The sequence below is a fragment of the Psittacula echo genome (genome assembly GCF_963264785.1).
Source record: "Psittacula echo genome assembly, chromosome: 3".
In the NCBI taxonomy this organism is placed as follows: Eukaryota; Metazoa; Chordata; class Aves; order Psittaciformes; family Psittacidae; genus Psittacula; species Psittacula echo.
This window is the reverse complement of record NC_137736.1, coordinates 40,710,915-40,731,693: the sequence shown is the minus strand read 5'-3', so window position 1 is coordinate 40,731,693 and position 20,779 is coordinate 40,710,915. Positions and strand designations below refer to the sequence as shown.

The following is a 20,779-nucleotide window of genomic DNA, read 5'->3' as shown; positions in this document are numbered from 1 at the left end:
TATGCCAAATTTATTAAATGAGGCCTCAGAATTCATAGTCAAGCCAAGAGGTAAATCCCTGGAAGGAACACAAAATACTATTTAGAGCCCTATTAACACATGGAGTCATAAATTCACATATGTTTTTCAACTCTTCTTCTGACAAGGATTAATAGCCATTATAAATAACTATTTGCAGGTACCTAACTGCAATACAAGGCAGAGTGTACTAGCCTGGCTGCCTGGGTAAGAATTCTAAACACCTGGTATACTACAAGATTAACTTATTGATACATGCTCAAACACAGAAAGAAAATTTGTTTTGCTATAAACATCTCTAAACTCTGAATATAGTATCAATAATACTGCACTATTTCCATACACACTGTATATATCCAGAGGTTACTGTTTAATCAGGTTTTGCATTTAAAATATAAAGATGTATTTCTAAAGAAACATAGGAAACAGTGCCCTCTAAAGGCCTTCTGTATAATAAAGTGATATCAACAGCATTATCTTCATAAATTTTCTCTGTATTTTAAAGCTCTTTTAGCTATGTTAGTTTACTCACAAAAATTCATAATAAATAAATGTAAAATGAGAAAAACAGTTATTTAAAGCAAAATAAAAGTATTTTACAGCCTTTCAGTTTTACAGCCAAAAATTCCTGTGCAGCAGCAGGATTGTGAAGACCTAAGCTTGTAAGTAATAGCACCTACTGCATGCAGTGCCCGTAAGAAAGCAGCAAGAACATTATTACTGCTACTCTCTTTTAGAGTACAGCTCCCTGTTCTGATGAATTACCATAGAGAGATTTGGCACAAGTATGCTACAGAACTTACATCACAGCCACTCACAAGTAACAAACTACCTAAATTTTAATATAGTTTTTTGCTTCTATGTGCTTGTGTCAGAAAGAGAGAGAATACGAGTAAGTAAGTGAACACATAAGCATTCTCTTCAAGGCCAAAGAGAGGTTTTAAGGTCTGACACCACCTAAGCAATTAGGACTATTAGCAGGTATTTATATACACATGTGTATATGCAAAAAAAAAAACCCCAAAATACCCAAAACCCCCCACCCAAAACTAAAACACAAAACCTACCTAAAGAAGGTAAGAGAAAGGAAAAGGGGAAAAGGAAAAGGAAAAGGAAAAGGAAAAGGAAAAGGAAAAGGAAAAGGAAAAGGAAAAGGAGGAATAAATTATAAGACCCCTACACCTTCCCCTTCTTAAGGGGAAGACTTTCTAGTCTCAAGGAGTCTACTTATGATGCTTAAAATAGATAGAAAAAAGAGAGCATGTACAGAACTTATAATATTTTTTCTGTCTATTTCAGAGCACAACACTTCAGCGTTGTTCAACATGTTTATATTAAAGCATTCTATTTGATTAAAAATGTGCTTTATGATTATTTCAAATATAGGGGGAATTCCTGAAGCAATACACATGAAATCATACAAGTGAGTTTGTGCTTGAACATGTGTTTTTCCCTCAGACTATACATTTCAGTCCTGAGACTTACTATTTGTTATAACTATTATCAGCTTTCTCTTAAAAATATTTTTACTCAATGCAATCAATTAGGTCTGATAAGTATTAACTGATTCTTTTAGTTCTGCATCTCTGGCCTTTTGTGACTTTTTCTAAAACTCTTTAATTACCATGCTATGTAAAAGTAAATGTGAGAAATTCCATAAGGACAACAAAGCTAAACACAGCACTGCAGATTGAGTGAATTTGCAATATGGCTCACTTTAGATCCTGAGGGCATGTTTTTAGAAGCATAGAATAGTTAGGGTTGGAAAGGACCTTGAGATCACCTAGTTCCAACCCCCCTGCCACGGCCAGGGACACCTCACACTAAACCATGCCACCCAAGGCCTCATCCAGCCTGGCCTTGAACACCGCCAAGGATGGAGCATCCACAACCTCCCTGGGCAACCCATTCCAGTGCCTCTCAGTAAAGAATTTCTTCCTTATATCCAAACTAAACTTACCCTGTTTAAGTATTAACCTGTTACCCCTTGTGCTATCACTACAGTCCCTGATGAATAGTCCCTCCCCAGCATCCTTCACAGTATCACAGTATCACAGTATGTTAGAGATTGGAAGGGACCTCAAAAGATCATCTAGTCCAATCCCCCTGCCAGAGCAGGAACACCTAGATAAGATTACACAGGAATGTGTCCAGGCGGGTTTTGAATGTCTCCAGAGAAGGAGACTCCACAACCTCCCTGGGCAGCCTGTTCCAGTGTTCTGTCACCCTCACTGAGAAGAAGTTTCTTCTCAAGTTTAAGTGGAACCTCTTGTGTTCCAGTTTATACCCATTACCCCTTGTCTTATCATAGTTTGCCATTGAGAAGAGCCTGGCTCCATCCTCATGACACTCCCCCTTTATATATTTATATACACTAATATAATAAGGTCCCCCCGCAGTCTCCTCTTCTCCAAACTATAGAGACCCAGCTCCCTCAGCCTTTCCTCATAAGGGAGATGCTCCACTCCCTTAATCATCTTTGTCGCCCTGCGCTGGACTCTCTCCAGCAGGTCCCTGTCCTTCTTGAACTGAGGGGCCCAGAACTGGACACAATATTCCAGATGCGGTCTCACCAGGGCCGAGTAGAGGGGAAGGAGGACCTCTCTCGACCTACTGACCACCCCCCTTCTAATACACCCCAGGATGCCATTGGCCTTCTTGGCCACAAGGGCACAGTGTTGGCTCATGGTCATCCTGCCGTCCACTAGGACCCCCAGGTCCCTCTCCCCTACACTACTCTCTAACAGGTCGTTCCCCAACCTATACTGGAACCTGGGGTTGTTCCTGCCCAGATGCAGGACTCTACACTTTCCCTTGTTATATTTCATCAAGTTTCTCCCTGCCCAACTCTCCAGCCTGTCCAGGTCTCGCTGGATAGCAGCACAGCCTTCTGGCGTGTCAGCCACTCCTCCCAGCTTAGTGTCATCAGCAAACTTGCTGACAGTACACTCAATTCCCTCATCTAAATCATTGATGAATATATTGAATAATACTGGTCCCAATACTGACCCTTGAGGCACTCCACTAGATACAGGCCTCCAACTGGACTCCGCCCCATAGACTACAACTCTCTGGCTTCTCTCCTTCAGCCAGTTTGCAGTCCACCTCACTACCTGATCATCCAGGCCACACTTCCTCAATTTAGCTATGAGGATGCTGTGGGAGACTGTGTCAAATGCTTTGCTGAAGTCAAGGTAGACCACATCCACCGCTCTGCCATCATCCATCCACAATGTTATTTCCTCATAAAAGGCTAGGAGGTTGGTCAAGCATGACTTCCCCTTGGTAAAGCCATGTTGACTGCCCCTCATAACCCTCTTATCCTTGACATGCCTTAAGATGGCATCAAGGATAAGGTGTTCCATCACTTTCCCAGGGATGGAGGTGAGGCTGACCGGTCTATAGTTACCCGGGTCCTCCTTCTTGCCTTTTTTGAAGACTGGAGTGACATTTGCTTTCCTCCAGTCCTCAGGCACCTCTCCCATTTCCCAAGACTTGGTAAAGATGATGGAGAGTGGTCTAGCAATGACTTCCGCCAGTTCCCTCAGCACCCGCGGGTGCATCCCATCTGGACCCATGGATTTATGGATGTCCAGATTGCTCAACTGGTCCCTAACCCATTCCTCATGGACTAAGGCAAACCGCTCCAGTGACCTGACTTCATCTGAGGTCTCAGGAGTACAGGGCTCTTCAGGACTGCCTCCGGCAGAGTAGACTGACACAAAGAAGGCATTCAATAACTCTGCCATCTCTGTATCTTCTGTCACCAGGGCACCCATCCCGTTCACCAGTGGGCCAACCTTGCCTCTTGTGTTAGTTTTATCAGCTATGTATTTGAAAAAGCTCTTTCTGTTGTCCTTGACCCCTCTCGCCAGATTTAATTCTAAGGAGGCCTTAGCCATCCTAGCTGCCTTCCTACATCCTCTAGCAGCAGCCTTATATTCCTCCCGAGTGGCCAGCCCCTCCTTCCATGACCTATAAACTCTGCTCTTCCACTTGAGCATACCCAGCAGTTCCTTATTCAGCCACGCAGGTCTCCTGGCCCTCTTCCTTGACTTCCTACGTGTCGGGATGCTCAGCTCTTGAGCTTGGAATAAGCAATCCTTGAATGCCAACCAACTATCTTGGGCCCCTTTACCTTCAAGCAGCCTTGCCCATGGGACTTCCCCTAGCAATTGCTTGAAAAGGCCAAAGTTTGCCCTGCTGAAGTCCAGGGTTGCAATTCTACTTGCTATTGTACTGGTCCTACCACACAAGATCCTGAATTCCACCATCTCGTGGTCGCTGCAACCAAGGCAGCCCTCAACCCTTACTGCTTCGACCAGACCCTCCTTGTTAGTGAGGATGAGATCCAGCAGCGCTCCTCTCCTGGTTGGCTGATCCACCATTTGCATGAGGAAGTTATCATCCATACACTGGAGGAACCTCCTGGACTGTGGCTGGGTTGCTGAGTAGTCCTTCCAGCAAACATCAGGGAAATTAAAATCCCCCACGACGACCACGTCCTGTGACTGTGAGGCCACTCTCAGCTGCTTGTAGAAGGCCTCATCAACTTCCCCACCCTGATCTGGTGGCCTGTAACAGACACCCACAACAGTATCGCCCCTGCCAGCCTGCCCCTTAATTCTCACCCACAGACTCTCAACTCGCTCATCCCCTGTTCCTGGACAGAGCTCAGTACATTGTAGCTGCTCTCGCACATAAAGAGCAACCCCACCACCCCGCCTGGCTGGCCTGTCTTTCCTGAAAAGGACATAGCCCTCCATGACTATATTCCAGTCATGCGAGCTGTTCCACCACGTCTCTGTAATTGCCACCAGATCATAATGTCCTGACTTAACACAGGTCTCCAACTCCTCCTGCTTATTTCCCATGCTGCACGCATTGGTGTACAGGCATTTCAAGGAGGGAGCTGAGCTCACCAATTTCACCCTAGGATTATAGGAGGCCTCCCAGTCTTCATCAATCCTAGAGTGCTGCCCCACTGGGGCAAGCCCAGTTACAACCCCATCCCCCTTCGAATCTAGTTTAAAGCTCTCCAAATGAGCCCTGCTAATTCATGCCCCAGCATCCTTTTGCCTCTGTGAGTTAAACCTTTCCCACATGCCATCATCCAGACTGGAGCCTTATAAAACCAGCCGTTACCAAAGAACCCAAAGCCCTGCCTAAAGCACCAGTCTCGTAGCCAATTGTTTACGGACTGAATTTTCCCATTCAATCCCACATCATCACCGGAAGATGGAAGAAGTGAGGAGAAGATCACTTGAGCTCCAGACTCTTTCACCATCCGTCTCAAGGCCCTGTAGTCTTTCTTCATCCCCCTCAGACTGCGGGAAGCAGCTTCCCCCCCACCTGTCTGGAAGACCAGCAGCGGGTAGTAGTCTGTCGGGTGCACCAGGCTGGGGAGCGCCTTGGTGATATCCCTGATCCGGGCTCCAGGCAGACTACATACTTCCCTATGATGAGGGTCAACTCTGCATATCGGGCCCTCTGTTCCTCTCAGAAGGGAGATCGGGCCCCCTTTGGATACTGGAAGGCTGCTAGGAGGACTCCACGTTGCCTTCTCTTCTCCAGGCTGAACAGCCCCAACTTTCTCAGCCTGTCTCCATACGGGAGGTGCTCCAGTCCCCTGATCATCCTCGTGGCCCTCCTCTGGACTTGTTCTTTCATTAGTTAAGAGAGGGTTCCTATAACACGGAATAGCCATCTTGATTATTGCCTTTGCCACCATTCTTTCTGTCCCACTGTTTAGAAAATAGGAAGGTCTTGAAAAGAACCAATAAAACCTCATTTACTTACCATACCAAAATTAATCTTTACTTTGCCAGTTAAAAAGAGCGCGTAGTTTTGTACCAAAACACATAGCTTACCTTTGCACCCAATTCATTATATTGCAACTTCAAAGCTGTAAGCCTTTCATCCAGTTCTTTTGGGTTCTCAGTCTGCTGTTTTTGAACAATCTGCCTCCCAGTTTTTATCACTGTTTCCACTTCAGACTTCACTTCACTCAGGCTTTTATATAATTTCTAATAAAACAGATATATGAAACACCACCATTAAAATAAGTAAATCAGAGAAGACTACTGAAGGTATTATAAAGATACACTAGAAGTCTTTGCATTGTTTGTTGTATAAAAACACCATCATACATGAACGAGCACCTTCCACTTCCATTTGAAAGCTAAAGGAATTGAAAGGTATCAAGGTATGTGATCTAAGGACAGAGAATGCTCAATCTGAGTATACTAAAAAAATGTCTGTAAGAAAATTAATCAGTTTCTAAAAAGGGAATTCAAATTAACACATTCAGAACAACCTATCTTTACTAATATCAGCTTCAAAGACTTGTCACCAAAACCAATGGTAGAAATATCATAGGAAGTACAGGCCACCACTAATTGTTTTAAGAAATGACTAAGGTTGTTTTCAAACTTATTGTCCTGGGTTCAGCAGTAGCAGTCATTTTTTCTCCTTCTTAGTAGCTGGTGCAGCGCTGTGGTTTTGACTTTCAGCCTGGGAACAGAGCTGATAACAACGATGTTTGGTCTGACCAAGGACTTTGTGAGCCTCATGCTCTGCCAGGGAGGAGGGGAAGCCGGGAGGAAGCAGGGACAGGACACCTGACCCAAACTAGCCAAAGAGGTATTCCATACCACAACACATCATGCCCGGGATGTAACTGGGAGTTACCCGGAAGGGCTAGATCACTGCGGGGTGGGGGTGAGTTACTGGTCAGCGGGTGGTGAGGTGTTGTATTCTCTTCCCTTGTTATTTCCTTTAGCATTATTATTATTGGTGGTAGCAGTAGTGGTTTGTGTTATACCTTAGTTACTAAACTGTTCTTATCTCAACCCATGGGAGTTATATTCTTTTCGATTCTCCTTCCCGTCCCTCCAGGAGTAGGGGGAGGGAAAGAAGGGGGGGAGTGAGAGAGAGACTGCGTGGCTAACTTGACGACAGGGCTTAAACCACTACACTTATTTAGATAATGCAGTATTTAGAACAACAACAGATGTCTTCTGCCAACTCATACAGCTTGTTGGATGTATTTAAACTACAAATAGCCACTGAACTAATTAAAAATCTAAGGTTTTCATACTACTAAATCAAGACTTTTTCAAGACTTTTTTTCTAGCATATATGACAAGAAAAAAAATCCCAAGGGCATTTTATCCATAATCTAATTACGAAGCCAATTTTTAACATTAGTATTATTTTATTAACTTCAATGTACATATGTATATAGTTTGACTGCTTTTTAGGTGCTTAATATGATAAATACATTCTTCATCACGGAAAACCTGTCAAAAAGTTAGGAAGTTATTGCATGATGTACACTGGCTAATACCTGATGGGATACTATGACTAGGTTTTAGAAATAGAAACATTATGAGATTTTTTGTAGATAAATATGCTCTAAAAATACTGTAAGTCTTCCACAGATAATGACAGGGCTGCAAAAGGTAGCTGCCAAATGAAGATACTTTAATACAGTTCTAATTATCATGTCATTACAATAAGAATGTGAATTCAAAAGTAACTGCACTTAACTCAAGATGCAAAGAAACAACATTGACTTATTCCATGCTTATTTTTTGATTTATATTCTTATATTTAGATCTGAAAGTGGATTTTAGGGGAAAAAAATCTTCAGGCATGCCATTGCCCCAGAAAAAACAAATAAACAAACAAACCCCAAAACCCCAAAACAACAGCAAAAAACAGCCCACAGAACAAAATATAAATCTGAAGACAAGGATCTGATTGTCCTGCTTTTCAGTCTTAAATCTGCATTTTATTGTGATCAAGCACATGGTGTTTATCTTTCCATTGATTTTGCTTCAACAGTAAAGGGGTAAAGAATTACAGGGATATTAAAGTTACATATATATATATATACACATATATACAGATTTTCTTATATTCTTTAGAACGTATTCAGGTCATCTTTTGGTCTTGAATTGTAAGAAAGTCACAGGCTGCCATCTCATGGAAGCTTTAATCTATGGTTTTCCTTTATGTACTGTGTTTCCTGGTGAGAGTAGACTTCTGCACTGCAGCGTCTCTATTGGTCACATCATGGAGCTCCCTGACCGCAGCATATTGCAGAAAATAGAGCCAATCCAGGGAGATAAACTCACTTTCAAGATGGGAAGGGGGAATCAGAAAGGGATTCTGACCAGTCTTCTCACACAGTGAAAATGCATGACTATTGTTTGAAAGTTCACTGAAATTAATCATTTAATTAGCCTTCCACAGAAGAAGAAAACAACATATAGAAAGGAAAAAGTTACTGTAAGACTGTTAGAACTATTGTTATTATAACCAGGAAAACTTTGAATTGAATAGAATTTTAAGAGTACAATGTCCTTCTAACCTCATCTACAAACAAGAGAAGTAGGGCAAAAAGGATCAACCCCTTCTCACTGTCCTCCTCTCCCTGAAAAATATCAAACTTTAACTAAAAAGGTTCCTATAAATTTAATTGAGGAACTTTGCTGACAAATCTTTCTCAGAATCTTTTCTAATATCTCCCAAAGAAACACTGATATTGTAATTCATAATACTTTAAATTTGAAAGGCAGAACAGGCAGGAAACAAATAGAAAGACAGCATCTTTAAATATTTACCATGCAATGATCCAGCTGTGGTTGTACTACTTCCTGCTCAACACTCTTCGTCTCCAACTTGGGCACCTGCAATTTCACTTCATCTAAAATTCTTTTACATCCTTGTAGGCGCTGTTCAAAATTGGCTGGCTTCTGAAACAAGCGAAACTTCATGGAGACATCCTGTAGTTTTTTCTGAAAAGCAAGAATAGATAAGTAGCAAATGTGAAATCAATTCAACACTAACTTGAAACTAAGACTGAAGACAAGTTTTAGACCTGTTTCAGAATACTTTGAATCTATTATCAATCAACAGATTTTTATTTAAAGAACTTAAAACTCTCAGGAAAAATACCAGCAATAGAGAATCTTTATCTTCACAGGATGAAAGAAAGTCTTATATCATCCAGGACACTGGATGCAGCAGAACTAGCAACAAAAAAAAGCTGAGGAAAGTGAGAGTTTTGTATATTCCAAAACGCAAAATGTTGGTGGATGGGTGAGAACATAGGCTTAACGGCTTGAACACAACAAGTCCACATTCCAGGCTGGATGCACATTAGCTCTAACACCATGTTGCTGCTTCTTGGTATGAGAATGGAATCTTTTAGTCCCTCAAAGAAACTTGAATAAAATGGCTGGGCAGTAAGTAGGTCTAGCATAAACCCTGAGATTTAGAGTATAAAATTGATTCCTACTTCAATTTTAAAAAAACATAACCTAGAGTAATAAGAAAGCAGTTTTCAGGCAGAAAAATCTATGACAAGCATAGCTTCTAATTTCACAATTTTCATAAGTTGTTATCTTTGTGCATTAATTATATTGCTTGCTCACTTGCTCCCCTACTTCAGGGGGAGAGGAAATAGTTAAGAATACAGAAAAGAAAGGCCATTTTAATGATCTTTTTTGAATTAGAACTGGTTTCTCTGTAGAAGTACAGAGTGAAGTGCTAGTAGAATAAGTTTTTTTCACTGTTTGAAAAAAAAAGAAAAAATGTCACAAAGAAACAGATAAATGACAGGAACTCAGCATATGCAAAAACACTTTTGGATTTATCTTCAAATCCTGGATGTTTCATACCAATACAGTGTTGTCTGTATTATACAAACTTGAGAAAAACTGTAATAAGAAATAGAATTAGCCTATACATAGGCATTAGTAAAAATGCTTGCCACATCTGTCAAGAAGACAGAAATCACGAGCAGAAAACAATTCTGCATAACACAAAAATCTGTTTAGATTTCCAGCAACTCCTTCCAACAATTTTCCTCATTAAATACTCTTAATGAAATTGAGATCCAATAGGGTAAGAAAGGAAGTCTTTCCCTAGATAAGTAAGAGAATAACTGAATAAAAATAGGAAACAAAGGGTAGGAATAAGTGTTGTTTTTCATTGGGTTTTTTTGAGGTTTTTTTGTGTGTTTGTATACACCAAATTCATAATTAGCTTTTAATTCTCTTGTGACACTTCAACTTGATGATGTTGGTCAATACATTAAAAATGAGGGAAAAGAGAGGGAATGACAGTACAAGTGGTAGATAAAATGAAAGCCATCTCTGAAGAGCCAGTGAAGGATGGCATAGTACTGAGGATCTGCAGGAAAAAAAAACCATGGAAATTATATTTAATTCACCCTAAAATTAAATAATGTGTACCATAAAAGAAACACTAAACGTGATTTGAAACAGGTAGGATCTAGATTACCTATTACTATTGTCACTTTATTTATAATAAATAACAGTTATATCATATACTTCTATTTATCTCCAACAGTTTTCAAAAAAATATTAGCTCAATACTTAAAAACAGACAAAGTGGGTATTTGGAATGATTTGGAAGAATAAAAACAATTTGGAATAAGGAAAAAAAAAGGAAAAAAACCTACCACTGTATAAAAGTCATTGTATAAAGCTATATTGTGCCCGAATAATATGTACAGTTTTGATCAACTCCTCTCTGAAAACTTATTATAAAAATAGAAAATATATAAAGAAGAATGACAGGACAATCAAAGCTATATATCTAAAGTTCTCAGTATGATTTAACATACTTGTCAGTCTGGAAAAGAGACAACTAAGGAGTAGTAAAATTAACGGCATGCAAAAAGTTCAAACTCAAACTGATGCACATAGTCATGCAGAGAAACCTTTCCAAGTAAAAAAATTGTGCATGAAGACAGATTAAAAAAAAAAAGGAAAAAAGAAAAAAAAAAAAGGCACCTAGAAAAGGTCATGCTCCCTTGCATGCTGTTGAATTTATAAACATTTGTATACACAGTCATCTTAAGCCTGCATTTCACTGATGGAGTATGGGCAACATCACAGCTGCCATGGAGACTATTAGGTGAGCTAGTGTGGAGAAAGTCAGCAAAATATAGAAATATAAATATTCTCAACAAAGAAAAGCTAGTCCTGTAGATAAAAGGAGATATTGAAAAAAATCAACTTGTCATTTTCAAATTAACTCTTAAAAAGCCATTGTTATCCATAATAACATATACAACTGAAGCTAAGATACATAGAAATATTTGAGAGATGAATAAAAAGATGGCCTTGTTTACTGTTAATACCATAAGGAAATTATTTGTCTGTCCTAACAAATAATGACAATTTGCTCTGCAGCCTGAGAAACATTAGCACTAATAACAAAAAAAAAAAAAAAAAAAAAAAGGGCACAAAAAATAGTCAAGAACCCATCACAGATTACCGGGTAAAAATGACTACTGTTTGTTAGTACTGATTAAGTCTTCTTTAATTTCAAATTGGTCTGTGCCTATTAAACTAGATGAAATAACACATTAGTTAACATTTTAAACTGATGTCTGCAACATACTGCTCAACATAGATCTGTCTTTTCAATGTAGTTCTACCAAATATTTAACATACTTTTAGCTGCAATTATTTTCAAATACCTCAAAAGGTATGCCAAAAATCTTCACTGTAATTTTATTTCTTGCAACTGCAGCACATTCAAAACACTTTGTATATGGTGCTCCTATCACTTGTGTACCCTAGAACTTTTGCCAACTAGACAGGAAGGATGTAATAGAAAAATAAGCAGTAAGAAGATATGGATGGTATGCTTTATCAACTATAATTTCCTGGCTAGAAAGGAGCAGCTAAAACAGAAAAGATACCTTAAGAACACTTCATACTATAGTAATTATACTACTCATGCTGTTTGTTTGCATGAGTGGAGGAAAAATTGAGGGAAAAAAAATTGCATACCTGTGCCACATCAATTTGGGAAAGTACCCTTTTGGCAGCATCTTTACCCCGGTTTCGTTTCTTCATTTCTTCCAAACTAATCTCATGGCTTGTTAATTCAGATTGTATTTTCTATTAAAAAATCATGACAGTAATCAGAAGGGTTTGAATAAAATATTCATGTTGTTAATATTATTTTGAACAGTTGATTTTGAAAGATATTTAGCAGAAGTATTATTAGAGGAAATTATTCAAAGAAATACCCTGTACATTATTTCAGTTTAGTTTCTCTCAATCATAATATAATCTTCTCCTACTCACACATATAAAACCGAGACTTTGAAATTTTTCTTGCTAAAGAAAATTAAATTAAAAATAATTAATTAATTAAAATAATTAAATAATTAAATTTTGATAAAATTGTAGGCAACAGATTCCTTTCTTCTAAAGAAAAACAACAGTTTTCATTGGGAAGAAAATTAAAATTAATCATAGAAAAGAAAAATACAAATAGGAAAGTGATTTGCTTCACTTTTTATTTCTCATTACTTTCATAGTATCATCAGGCAAGTTGAGAGAAAACTCAAAGTATTCTAAACTTATGTCTAAAACAGTATAAAATTTCTGATATATTACTGACCAGAATCTATGTTCAGAATCTGTAGATATGCAAAGTGAAAAATTACTTATAGTTCATTAATACACTAACTTGATCAAGCACACATTTCTGGTTATCTCTTTCTGCAAAACCAGTGTGCAACCAAATGATCACAAGAAAAGTATCATCCTTGTTGGTTCACTATAAATCAAAGATAGAAGAAACAATTAACTTACGCAGCATTGGCTAGTGCAGTGTAATGGAAAAGAATTCCCATAAAATATATTGATACAACATAACTTAGAGTGATTCACATATTTTTATGTGTAAATTGTTAGAAAATGAGAAACTGTTCTTAGCAGAATTGCTAGACAAGCACTGCTGAGAACAATTACCCTAAGAAACACAGACAAGGTATGCTCCCACCAGGAAAAATATTTGAGGCCATTACTCCTCAATGTAAAAGTGATTTTAGATTCAAACACTTTTTTTATTTTTATAGGTATACAAAAACATTTCTCAGATACCCTAAAGACTAGTTTTAAGTTTAAATATATGCACATGCATTTATCTTATATGACAGTAGCTTCTAACATATGAAAACAGTAGTTAAAAAGACTACAAAGAATTACGCAAATAAAGACAAGTGGTTTTTAAATTACAATTTGATCCTTTAAAGTTTGATTATAAGTAAAAATGAACATAGAGGTACTTGTAATCAAATTTTCATGGGTTATTGAGTAAAAATCTGTTTACACTGTATGCTGTCTATTTTGTAGGGGTATTACATGGTTATAATGATTTGTATAATATATTTTGTATATTACAACACTACATTGAAAATTTTTTTCAAATCATATTGAAAATATATTAAAGTAAATTTTAGAAGATTTACAAAAATATAGAAAACTGTTAACTCATTACAGAATTTAATTGCCAAAATATGAGTCTAAACTATCTAGTACTATTCAGATAAGTATTTTCATGAAGCAAAGCATTTATAAAAGCATAATTACTGACAGAAAACTGTCCATTTAGATTATTTTTTCATTTTAAATTATCATAATTGTACATTTTCTATTTTTCATATTTTGAGTTTTTCTTGTCAAGGTTATTTATTGCCAGCAGTATCTGGAGCAAGTAATAGAATTTTTCTAAATATGATATTTTATTTTTGAGAAAACAAAGACTGTCATTTAAAAGGACAATATAATCAACAAGAGAAAGCTTATTTAACAGGGTTTTTTTTTTGGAGTATTTACTCTCTTCTTGTCTAAGTTTAAAATTTCCCCCTTGAGGTGTACAACACTCGGACCAACATGGACCAAACTGTTGGTGGTGACTCAGCATTAGTCATCTCTTTATGCCAAATATTCCTTGATATCTTGGAAGTCAGAACGGTATATACAAGAAAGAAGCAAGTCTGATGTTTGACAAATATACTATATCACATCCAGTATTTCAAATATTTGTTTCAGCAACCTCATCGATTAACCTATTTTTTATTATATTTTCAAGTTTACTTTGTTCAGCCTCAGAGTCACTCTGGAAATAATATAATTGAACAGTTCTTATCTGAATAGGTCAGAACAGCATAGCACAGCACAGATAAGAGTAGTGTTTAAGTAATTAGGTATTATGGGACTTTGCATGGAGATTATCTTACTTTTTTAAATTGCTCTGCAGGAGAGAGATGAAGCATCACCTACTCTGACATCAAAATGTAGTATTAGAGAGAACAAGGACATTAGAGGAAAGCTTAAAAGAAAAGTTAGTAAGGCTTATAGCAAGAAAAGATTTTTTGCATTTGTCATTTCTGTTAAGAGCAGAAAGATTATATCAGTCCTGAACAGATGTAAGAGAATTTATAATACTTGCCTATGATGCCCCCTATCAATTTTGACATGACCATTTTGATTTCTTTGTTCATTTTGACTTATGTACTTGTTACATCGACGACTTCTACATCCACAAGAAAACCTTCATTTTCTTTTTCATTTCTGTTATTCCCACCTCTGTTTTTCTAAGTGGTTCCTGTCTATCTTGTCTTTAAATAAAGAGCATAAAATGTCTTCATTTAATTTCTAAAACACCACAATATAATGCAGTGTATGTAACTAATAAATACTACTGTGCATAAATTACTGTGTCTTACAGATTAAGGATTCTCATTTACCATCACTGGCATTTTTTCAGGAAGTTTACTAGTTTTTAAAACTTGTATTATATATGCATATATATGTATAAAATAAAATATATCTAAAACCTAATTATGTTTATAAGGCCATAGCACATTGTGGGTATTCTCATGAGGACCACTTCTAGAACAAAAATATTTCAGTCCCAAGGGCACGGAATACATTATTTCTTTTAATTACTAGTCTTAAATTTAAAAAGATGAACAGCAAAATGCAGAGAGTATTACTATATTGAGAGCAAAAGCAGAGAATTGGCAGTGCAGCCAGTTCTAGTAAAAAATCTTTCTTATCTTGAATCAGAGAAAAGAAAGCCAAAAGAACCAGCATGACTATTTGTCTCATTTTAAAATTGTCATGAACCTAACTGCAATCGCAAGATTCAAGAACAGCATTTAGAAAAAAGGTAACAGGACACATAAACTCTGTAAGTTTATTTGCAACAGAAAATTGAACTGGGAGGCTTGAGTGTATGTCATTTCCCATCAATACTTGCTGTCATAATCAGAAAATCAGACATCATATTAAAAAAACCAAAAAAACAAAAAACAACACAACAAACCAAAACCAAACAAAAAAACCAAAACAAACAACAAAACCACAAATGAAGAAATGCTGGTCAGTGACATTCAGCCTAACAATGGAGAGATTTTTTTTTGGGAAAAAAAGTCAAACCCAAACCCCCATCCCTCCCTATTTAAATAAAAGGAAGTGATTTATCATCAAAGGATAAAAATACAAACCAATAATATATACAGGACTAGGATTGTGGAATAATGGCTGAAAAGACAAGATTAGACAGAGTGCACAGCTAACATGTAAACACAGATTTTAGAATAAGTAACACTAAAAGGACTACACTACAAAAAGAGCAGACAGTTCCAGCTGATGTAGTATCAGCACGTTGAAAAAAAGTTTGAAAGACAATCTGGAAAACATACTGGTGAAATGCTTTCTCATGCCAGGTCAGAGATACCATTTTCCACCCCACAACTGGGAGAGACTTCTTGTCGCTTTTGTCTGCTCCTTAAGAAAGAAGACTCTGTTGGTTCTGTTTACTTCACGAATGGGGCAAGGTCACAGGAGATGTATATTATAGTGCTCATTATCCTCCAAGACATCATAATTTCATGTTGCCAGACCTTACTGTATTGTATTAGTTGCCAGAAATTCATAACACAGGGAGGAATTAGTTTGCATTAAATATTGACTATACCACAAAGATCAGAAAGTGTGTTAAGTTCTCAAGAGCTGGATAAATCCAGAAGAAAGATACAAGTGATGCATATATTAACATGTTCTAAGATGGGACAGGGAAATTTGATGTCACTTGAACTTAGAATGAGCAGCAAATAAATGAAATATTCGCTATGGGCATGCACTGTAATGAGAATGGCAAATCTACTAGTCTCAATTCTATTTATAAGGTTCCACAAAAAATAAGCATAATAAATTATAGTTCATTAAATACTGGCAGTAATGAGATTAAGTTACAGGTTGCTAGAATTAACCATTTTTCCTTTTCTTTTATTCTGATTTCTGGATATGAATTTGCAGATTTGGCTCTCTTGAATTGCAGAGAACAGCTTGTTAGCTCTTCTTGAGTGTTAGGTCTTCTGAATTGTATTTCTCTAATACTTATTAGCTAGACTAACAGTTCTCAAGTATGGTGCTCAGTTTAACCTCATTTTTGCTTGTGATTGTTAAAAAATCCTAAGGAGTCAGTCTAATGATTGGAAAAAAAACCTAACCATTTAGTGAGCAGTATGGTAAGTTGATCTTGATAAATCGAAAGATCATGTTTGTAATAGGCAGAATAGGTATATAAAATCATTTCAGAACTGTTAGTGGTTACTTCTGAAGATTCTGAAAGGATAAACAAAATATGAAAATAATAGAAAAATGCAGTTGAAGTACCCATCTTCAAAAGCACAAAAAGAGTATGTGCAATGAAGTCATGCATTTGCAAAAATAAAAGAAAAACATATAGAAAATGATGTTATAACAGGACTGACACACAGGTGAGTCTTAAAAAGAAAGCATACTTAGTTTTGGATGCTACTCTTGAAGAAAGATTAATTGAAGAGTTCAAACAAGAAAGGCAGAACATCAGAGGATAGAAACATGATTTACAAGGAAAGACTGAATAGGTAAACACAATATTGTTAACTTATTCTCCACGTTGCATTTTACAGAAGTCTACAGGGAGAAAAACAGACAATGATTTGTCACATTCAGGTGAGAAGTAAAATAAGTGCATCTTCTGTCCCATGATATAGCTCCCCTGTGTAATTGCTTGAACTAAACAGAAGCACAAAGTGAAGATCCTCTCTCCCTTCAGAAGTTATTTAATAACAAAGCTACAAATAATAATCTGAAAAGATATTTTGTCATATAAATGTAATATTTTCAGTATAGGTTTACTCACTTCCTGTCAGTTCAAGAGTACTCAAAAAAAAAAAGACCTCAAGTGTCAAATGATGTCATCAGTGATGATGACTTAATTCCCTGTATTTTCTTAGTAAATTTAGAGAAATTAAAGAGAATTCAGTTGGGATCATGAGATCAAGCATACAAAGAAATAATATTTCTTTATGGAATACTGCTTTAGATTTTACCTCATTGCAGCTTTTCTCATCATTACACCTTGACAAATCTGAACTGATTTATCTGTGCAGTTGTTACGAGGTTGCTTTATCTGAATACAGCATCTTCAGTTATACTCAAAATGACTTGGATGAAGTGGCTCTCTCGCATTAAATTCTCAGTGCCACATGGTGGAGTAAGAAGCACACAGAATTTATGTTCAAAAAATGATCCAAAGGAGATCTTGAACAGCACACACATAACTCCCCTTTTGTCAGCTCTGGAGAAGCTAAATTGATAATTTCATTTAAAAAGAAGAGCTAAACATAATATTGTTTTCTCAGATTCATTTCTGATCAGCTGAGCCAAAGACCATTCCTCCTAACAATGCTCTAAACAGATCTGAATTTTTGAAGCAAAGATGCAGAACTCCCAAACCCTCAATGGCTTTCTGATTACCAATTCTCCCATATGTTCTTTTAGATATGCAACATATATTGCTGAACAGTTTACTAAATCCTTCAGCATGGATAAACTGACCCATGCCCAGAAACAAACATCACTCACTGAAAGATTCCTGTTCCAGCTGTGCAGACACTATTGTAGGGTATCTTGTTATAAAAGAGCTGTGCCAGCAGAAGCTCCATAGGAGGTACAGCCCTTTGGTATGTGCCTGTTCTAGCAATAGTTGGCATGGCCATTCATTAAACGAATGACTCAGTATATTTACCTGCATAAAACTGATTATTTCCTTTCCCTCTAAGGATTTTAGAGAACTTTACAACTGAACTTCAGAGAACTTCAATATTTCCATTAAATTTCTTCCGTTGTTAATTAGTTTGTTGCTTTTTATTTTGGTTGTTTGGTTTTTTTTAGGTCCCACTGTCATCTTAAAATGAAAACACAAAAGGAGAAAACTCAGCAGCCTCTATACTGTTTTTCCAACACTGGTTATAGTATAACCAGGTGAACTTTACATCAGACAGTAAAATCTCCAGAACAAAGCCAAGTTCTGAAAAAGCACTGAGCTGAAATTCTCCCATGAAAGCATGCTTATTAAGGTTGATTTAGTTTTGTGCTACTTCAGTTACTGAAGCACTGAATTACTTCTGTTTATACACTCTGGAATCATTGCCAATATTCTACCTGAGGATGAACATAAATCAGATGTGTCCATGGGATATATGAAGCACCAATGAACACTGCTACAGCATAAGGGTCCAAATGCACAAGAAAAAGAGCATACATTCATATTGGGTTTTTTTTAAATACATTTTTAACAAATGCTGATTTGTATCCTATTCCATAAAAAAATGTTTACAATATTTATATTTCAAGGAAAGAAAAAAATAATTCAAGGGAGTCAACTGATAGCTAACATAGTTTACGATTCAAACTAAAATAATAATTCACCTGAATCTGATCCTAATCCTATACTGGCATAAATTGGAAGCAAATAAATTAGAATCCTTTTCCAAATCAGACCAAATGCAATATGATTCTGTTCTCTAAATATAACTTTTAAAATTCATACACACACACATAAAAATACCTGCATGTTCTTATCAGCACACACACACGCACTAGAAAAACAACTGAAAAGTACACCTATCTACCTTTTAATTTTTAATTTAAAAGACATGGAAATCTTTATTTTCAGAGAGAAAACATGATTTTCAGGTCTACATACATTCAGCTCTGAACATATTTCAGATCATCTAAGTGACTTCATAGAAGACACTCACTTTTTAGAATGATCTAAGACTATATTGAATGCCTCTTCTAAAATCATTATAAAGCATTCATTTTCAATTTCCCTGTATCCTTTTTTGTTCATTTGTCAATTTTTCTAATCTGACCTCCTAAATTTAGGTAGAATTTACAGAAAAGTTGCTGTACACAAAATTCTAAACTATTAATAATCTTGTACCAGAGATGCTTGGTTTTATTTAATTTATATTGTTACCATTTTAATGAAGCAATAAAGCAGATGTTACAGAAGAAAGAATGAAATGGTAAAAACTAGAATTAGATATACATTTTTATTTCAAAGGCTCAATAAACCACTTCTAAAGAACCAGAAAAGCTGTTTCTGTTAAACTTAATGTGAGCTGTAAAAACTGAAATATAAGAACATTTATATGCATATCATGAAATAATTAACAATGTTGTCTTTGTTTCCATAATTTAGTAACAATCCCTAGACCACATAATCAACTTTGTAAAAGAGCCATCTAAGTGTAGCGTAGATGATGAGTTTCTTCTTTCTAGGATGGGAACTGAATTTTAAAGGGTCATATTATTTATCTTTGTAATTTTAAAATCAATGCATAGTCTTCCATGGCATTTATAGCTCTTTACATGTTCTGGACACGCATATAATATAAATCAGTAGGAAAATATGACTTGACTGGAACATTAGCTTGAACATCTCAACGTAATCCTACCTAAAATTTACTTGCACTTTCATACCAATCATATTGCAAATCCCAATTATTAATATGATGCTGAGGGATAACCAAACAGTCTTTGGTTGATTGAGAAAACCAGTAAGCACACAAATACATCATATTCAACCTGTATATAACTTACCTGTGCTTCCTGAGGGACCTGTGCTGCATCAACTCTGTCTGCAATGTAGGCTGTTAGCTGTTTGTCAATAACAGCAAGAGACTCTTGGATTAAGCGCAGGGTTTTGTCAGTCTCCTGGGCAGATTGAATACTCTGTTCAAGACTCTTTTGTCTTCTCACAGCCTAAAAATAATGACAATGTTATCAATATTCACAGCAATAATGTATATAATACATTTTTAACCACTCTTCCCCCCCCCCCAAAAAAAAGATAAGAATACAAAATAGTACTCCTGACTTGTGCTCATCCACCTTTTTGTATGATAAGTTGCGCATCTTTTTTCCACCCATTCAGTTTTTTTCAGTAAGAACCAAACAAACAAAGCCCCAGATTGCACAGATAAGTTTTAAAAACTGTAGGACCCTGAAAACAAACACGTGCATTGAGGATTTCTATACAAAGTGAAAGCTGGCAAAGCTGCATAATAAAACCATCCTGATAGTGCAGTCTTTCATTCTGAGGCATAGCCTGATCTTATATAATTCAAGAGATTTTGTTTACTGAGAATAGGGTCACTGTCATCACAATCCCATCTGAGACAATCCAGTAAGTGAAAGGGATAAAGACTCTCTTGAGAAGGAGCTCTCTTATATGAAGTATTAATAGCCGTCTGGAACAGAAGCAATGTCTACTCTGTGCGAAAAAAAAAAAAATAGAGAGAGAGATGGATCCTTGTCTTGCCTTGTCTGTGGACTTGCACAATCTATTATCACTCTAACTATAGTCTCTTTTATCTAGGAATTTGACTCTTCCTTCTCCACCACCAGTGCCACAGTAGATTTCCTACCATCACCTTTTACACAACTTCTTTTTCTAAGAAGGATGCTTTCCCTTCAAAGGAGCTCACTTTATGGTTTACCAAATCAGAACAATAAGTTCTTCTTCCAAATTGTCCTTGAAACACAGATATATTTAAGCACTTGACATAGCTTCA

General features: G+C 36.6%; 1 protein-coding gene across 1 annotated transcript in view; it reads right to left on the bottom strand.

Moving 5' to 3' along the window:
* The window catches only part of DMD (dystrophin), a gene marked incomplete at both ends in the record, with an annotated part of 1,114,107 nt that overhangs the window by 657,384 nt on the left and 435,944 nt on the right, over positions 1 to 20,779 (bottom strand). Inside the window, 4 exons of the mRNA XM_080612996.1 lie at positions 5,889 to 6,044; positions 8,649 to 8,822; positions 11,856 to 11,966; positions 19,806 to 19,967. Of these exons, the coding sequence (XP_080469122.1) occupies positions 5,889 to 6,044; positions 8,649 to 8,822; positions 11,856 to 11,966; positions 19,806 to 19,967 (603 nt within the window). The remainder of the gene's footprint in view (positions 1 to 5,888; positions 6,045 to 8,648; positions 8,823 to 11,855; positions 11,967 to 19,805; positions 19,968 to 20,779) is intronic.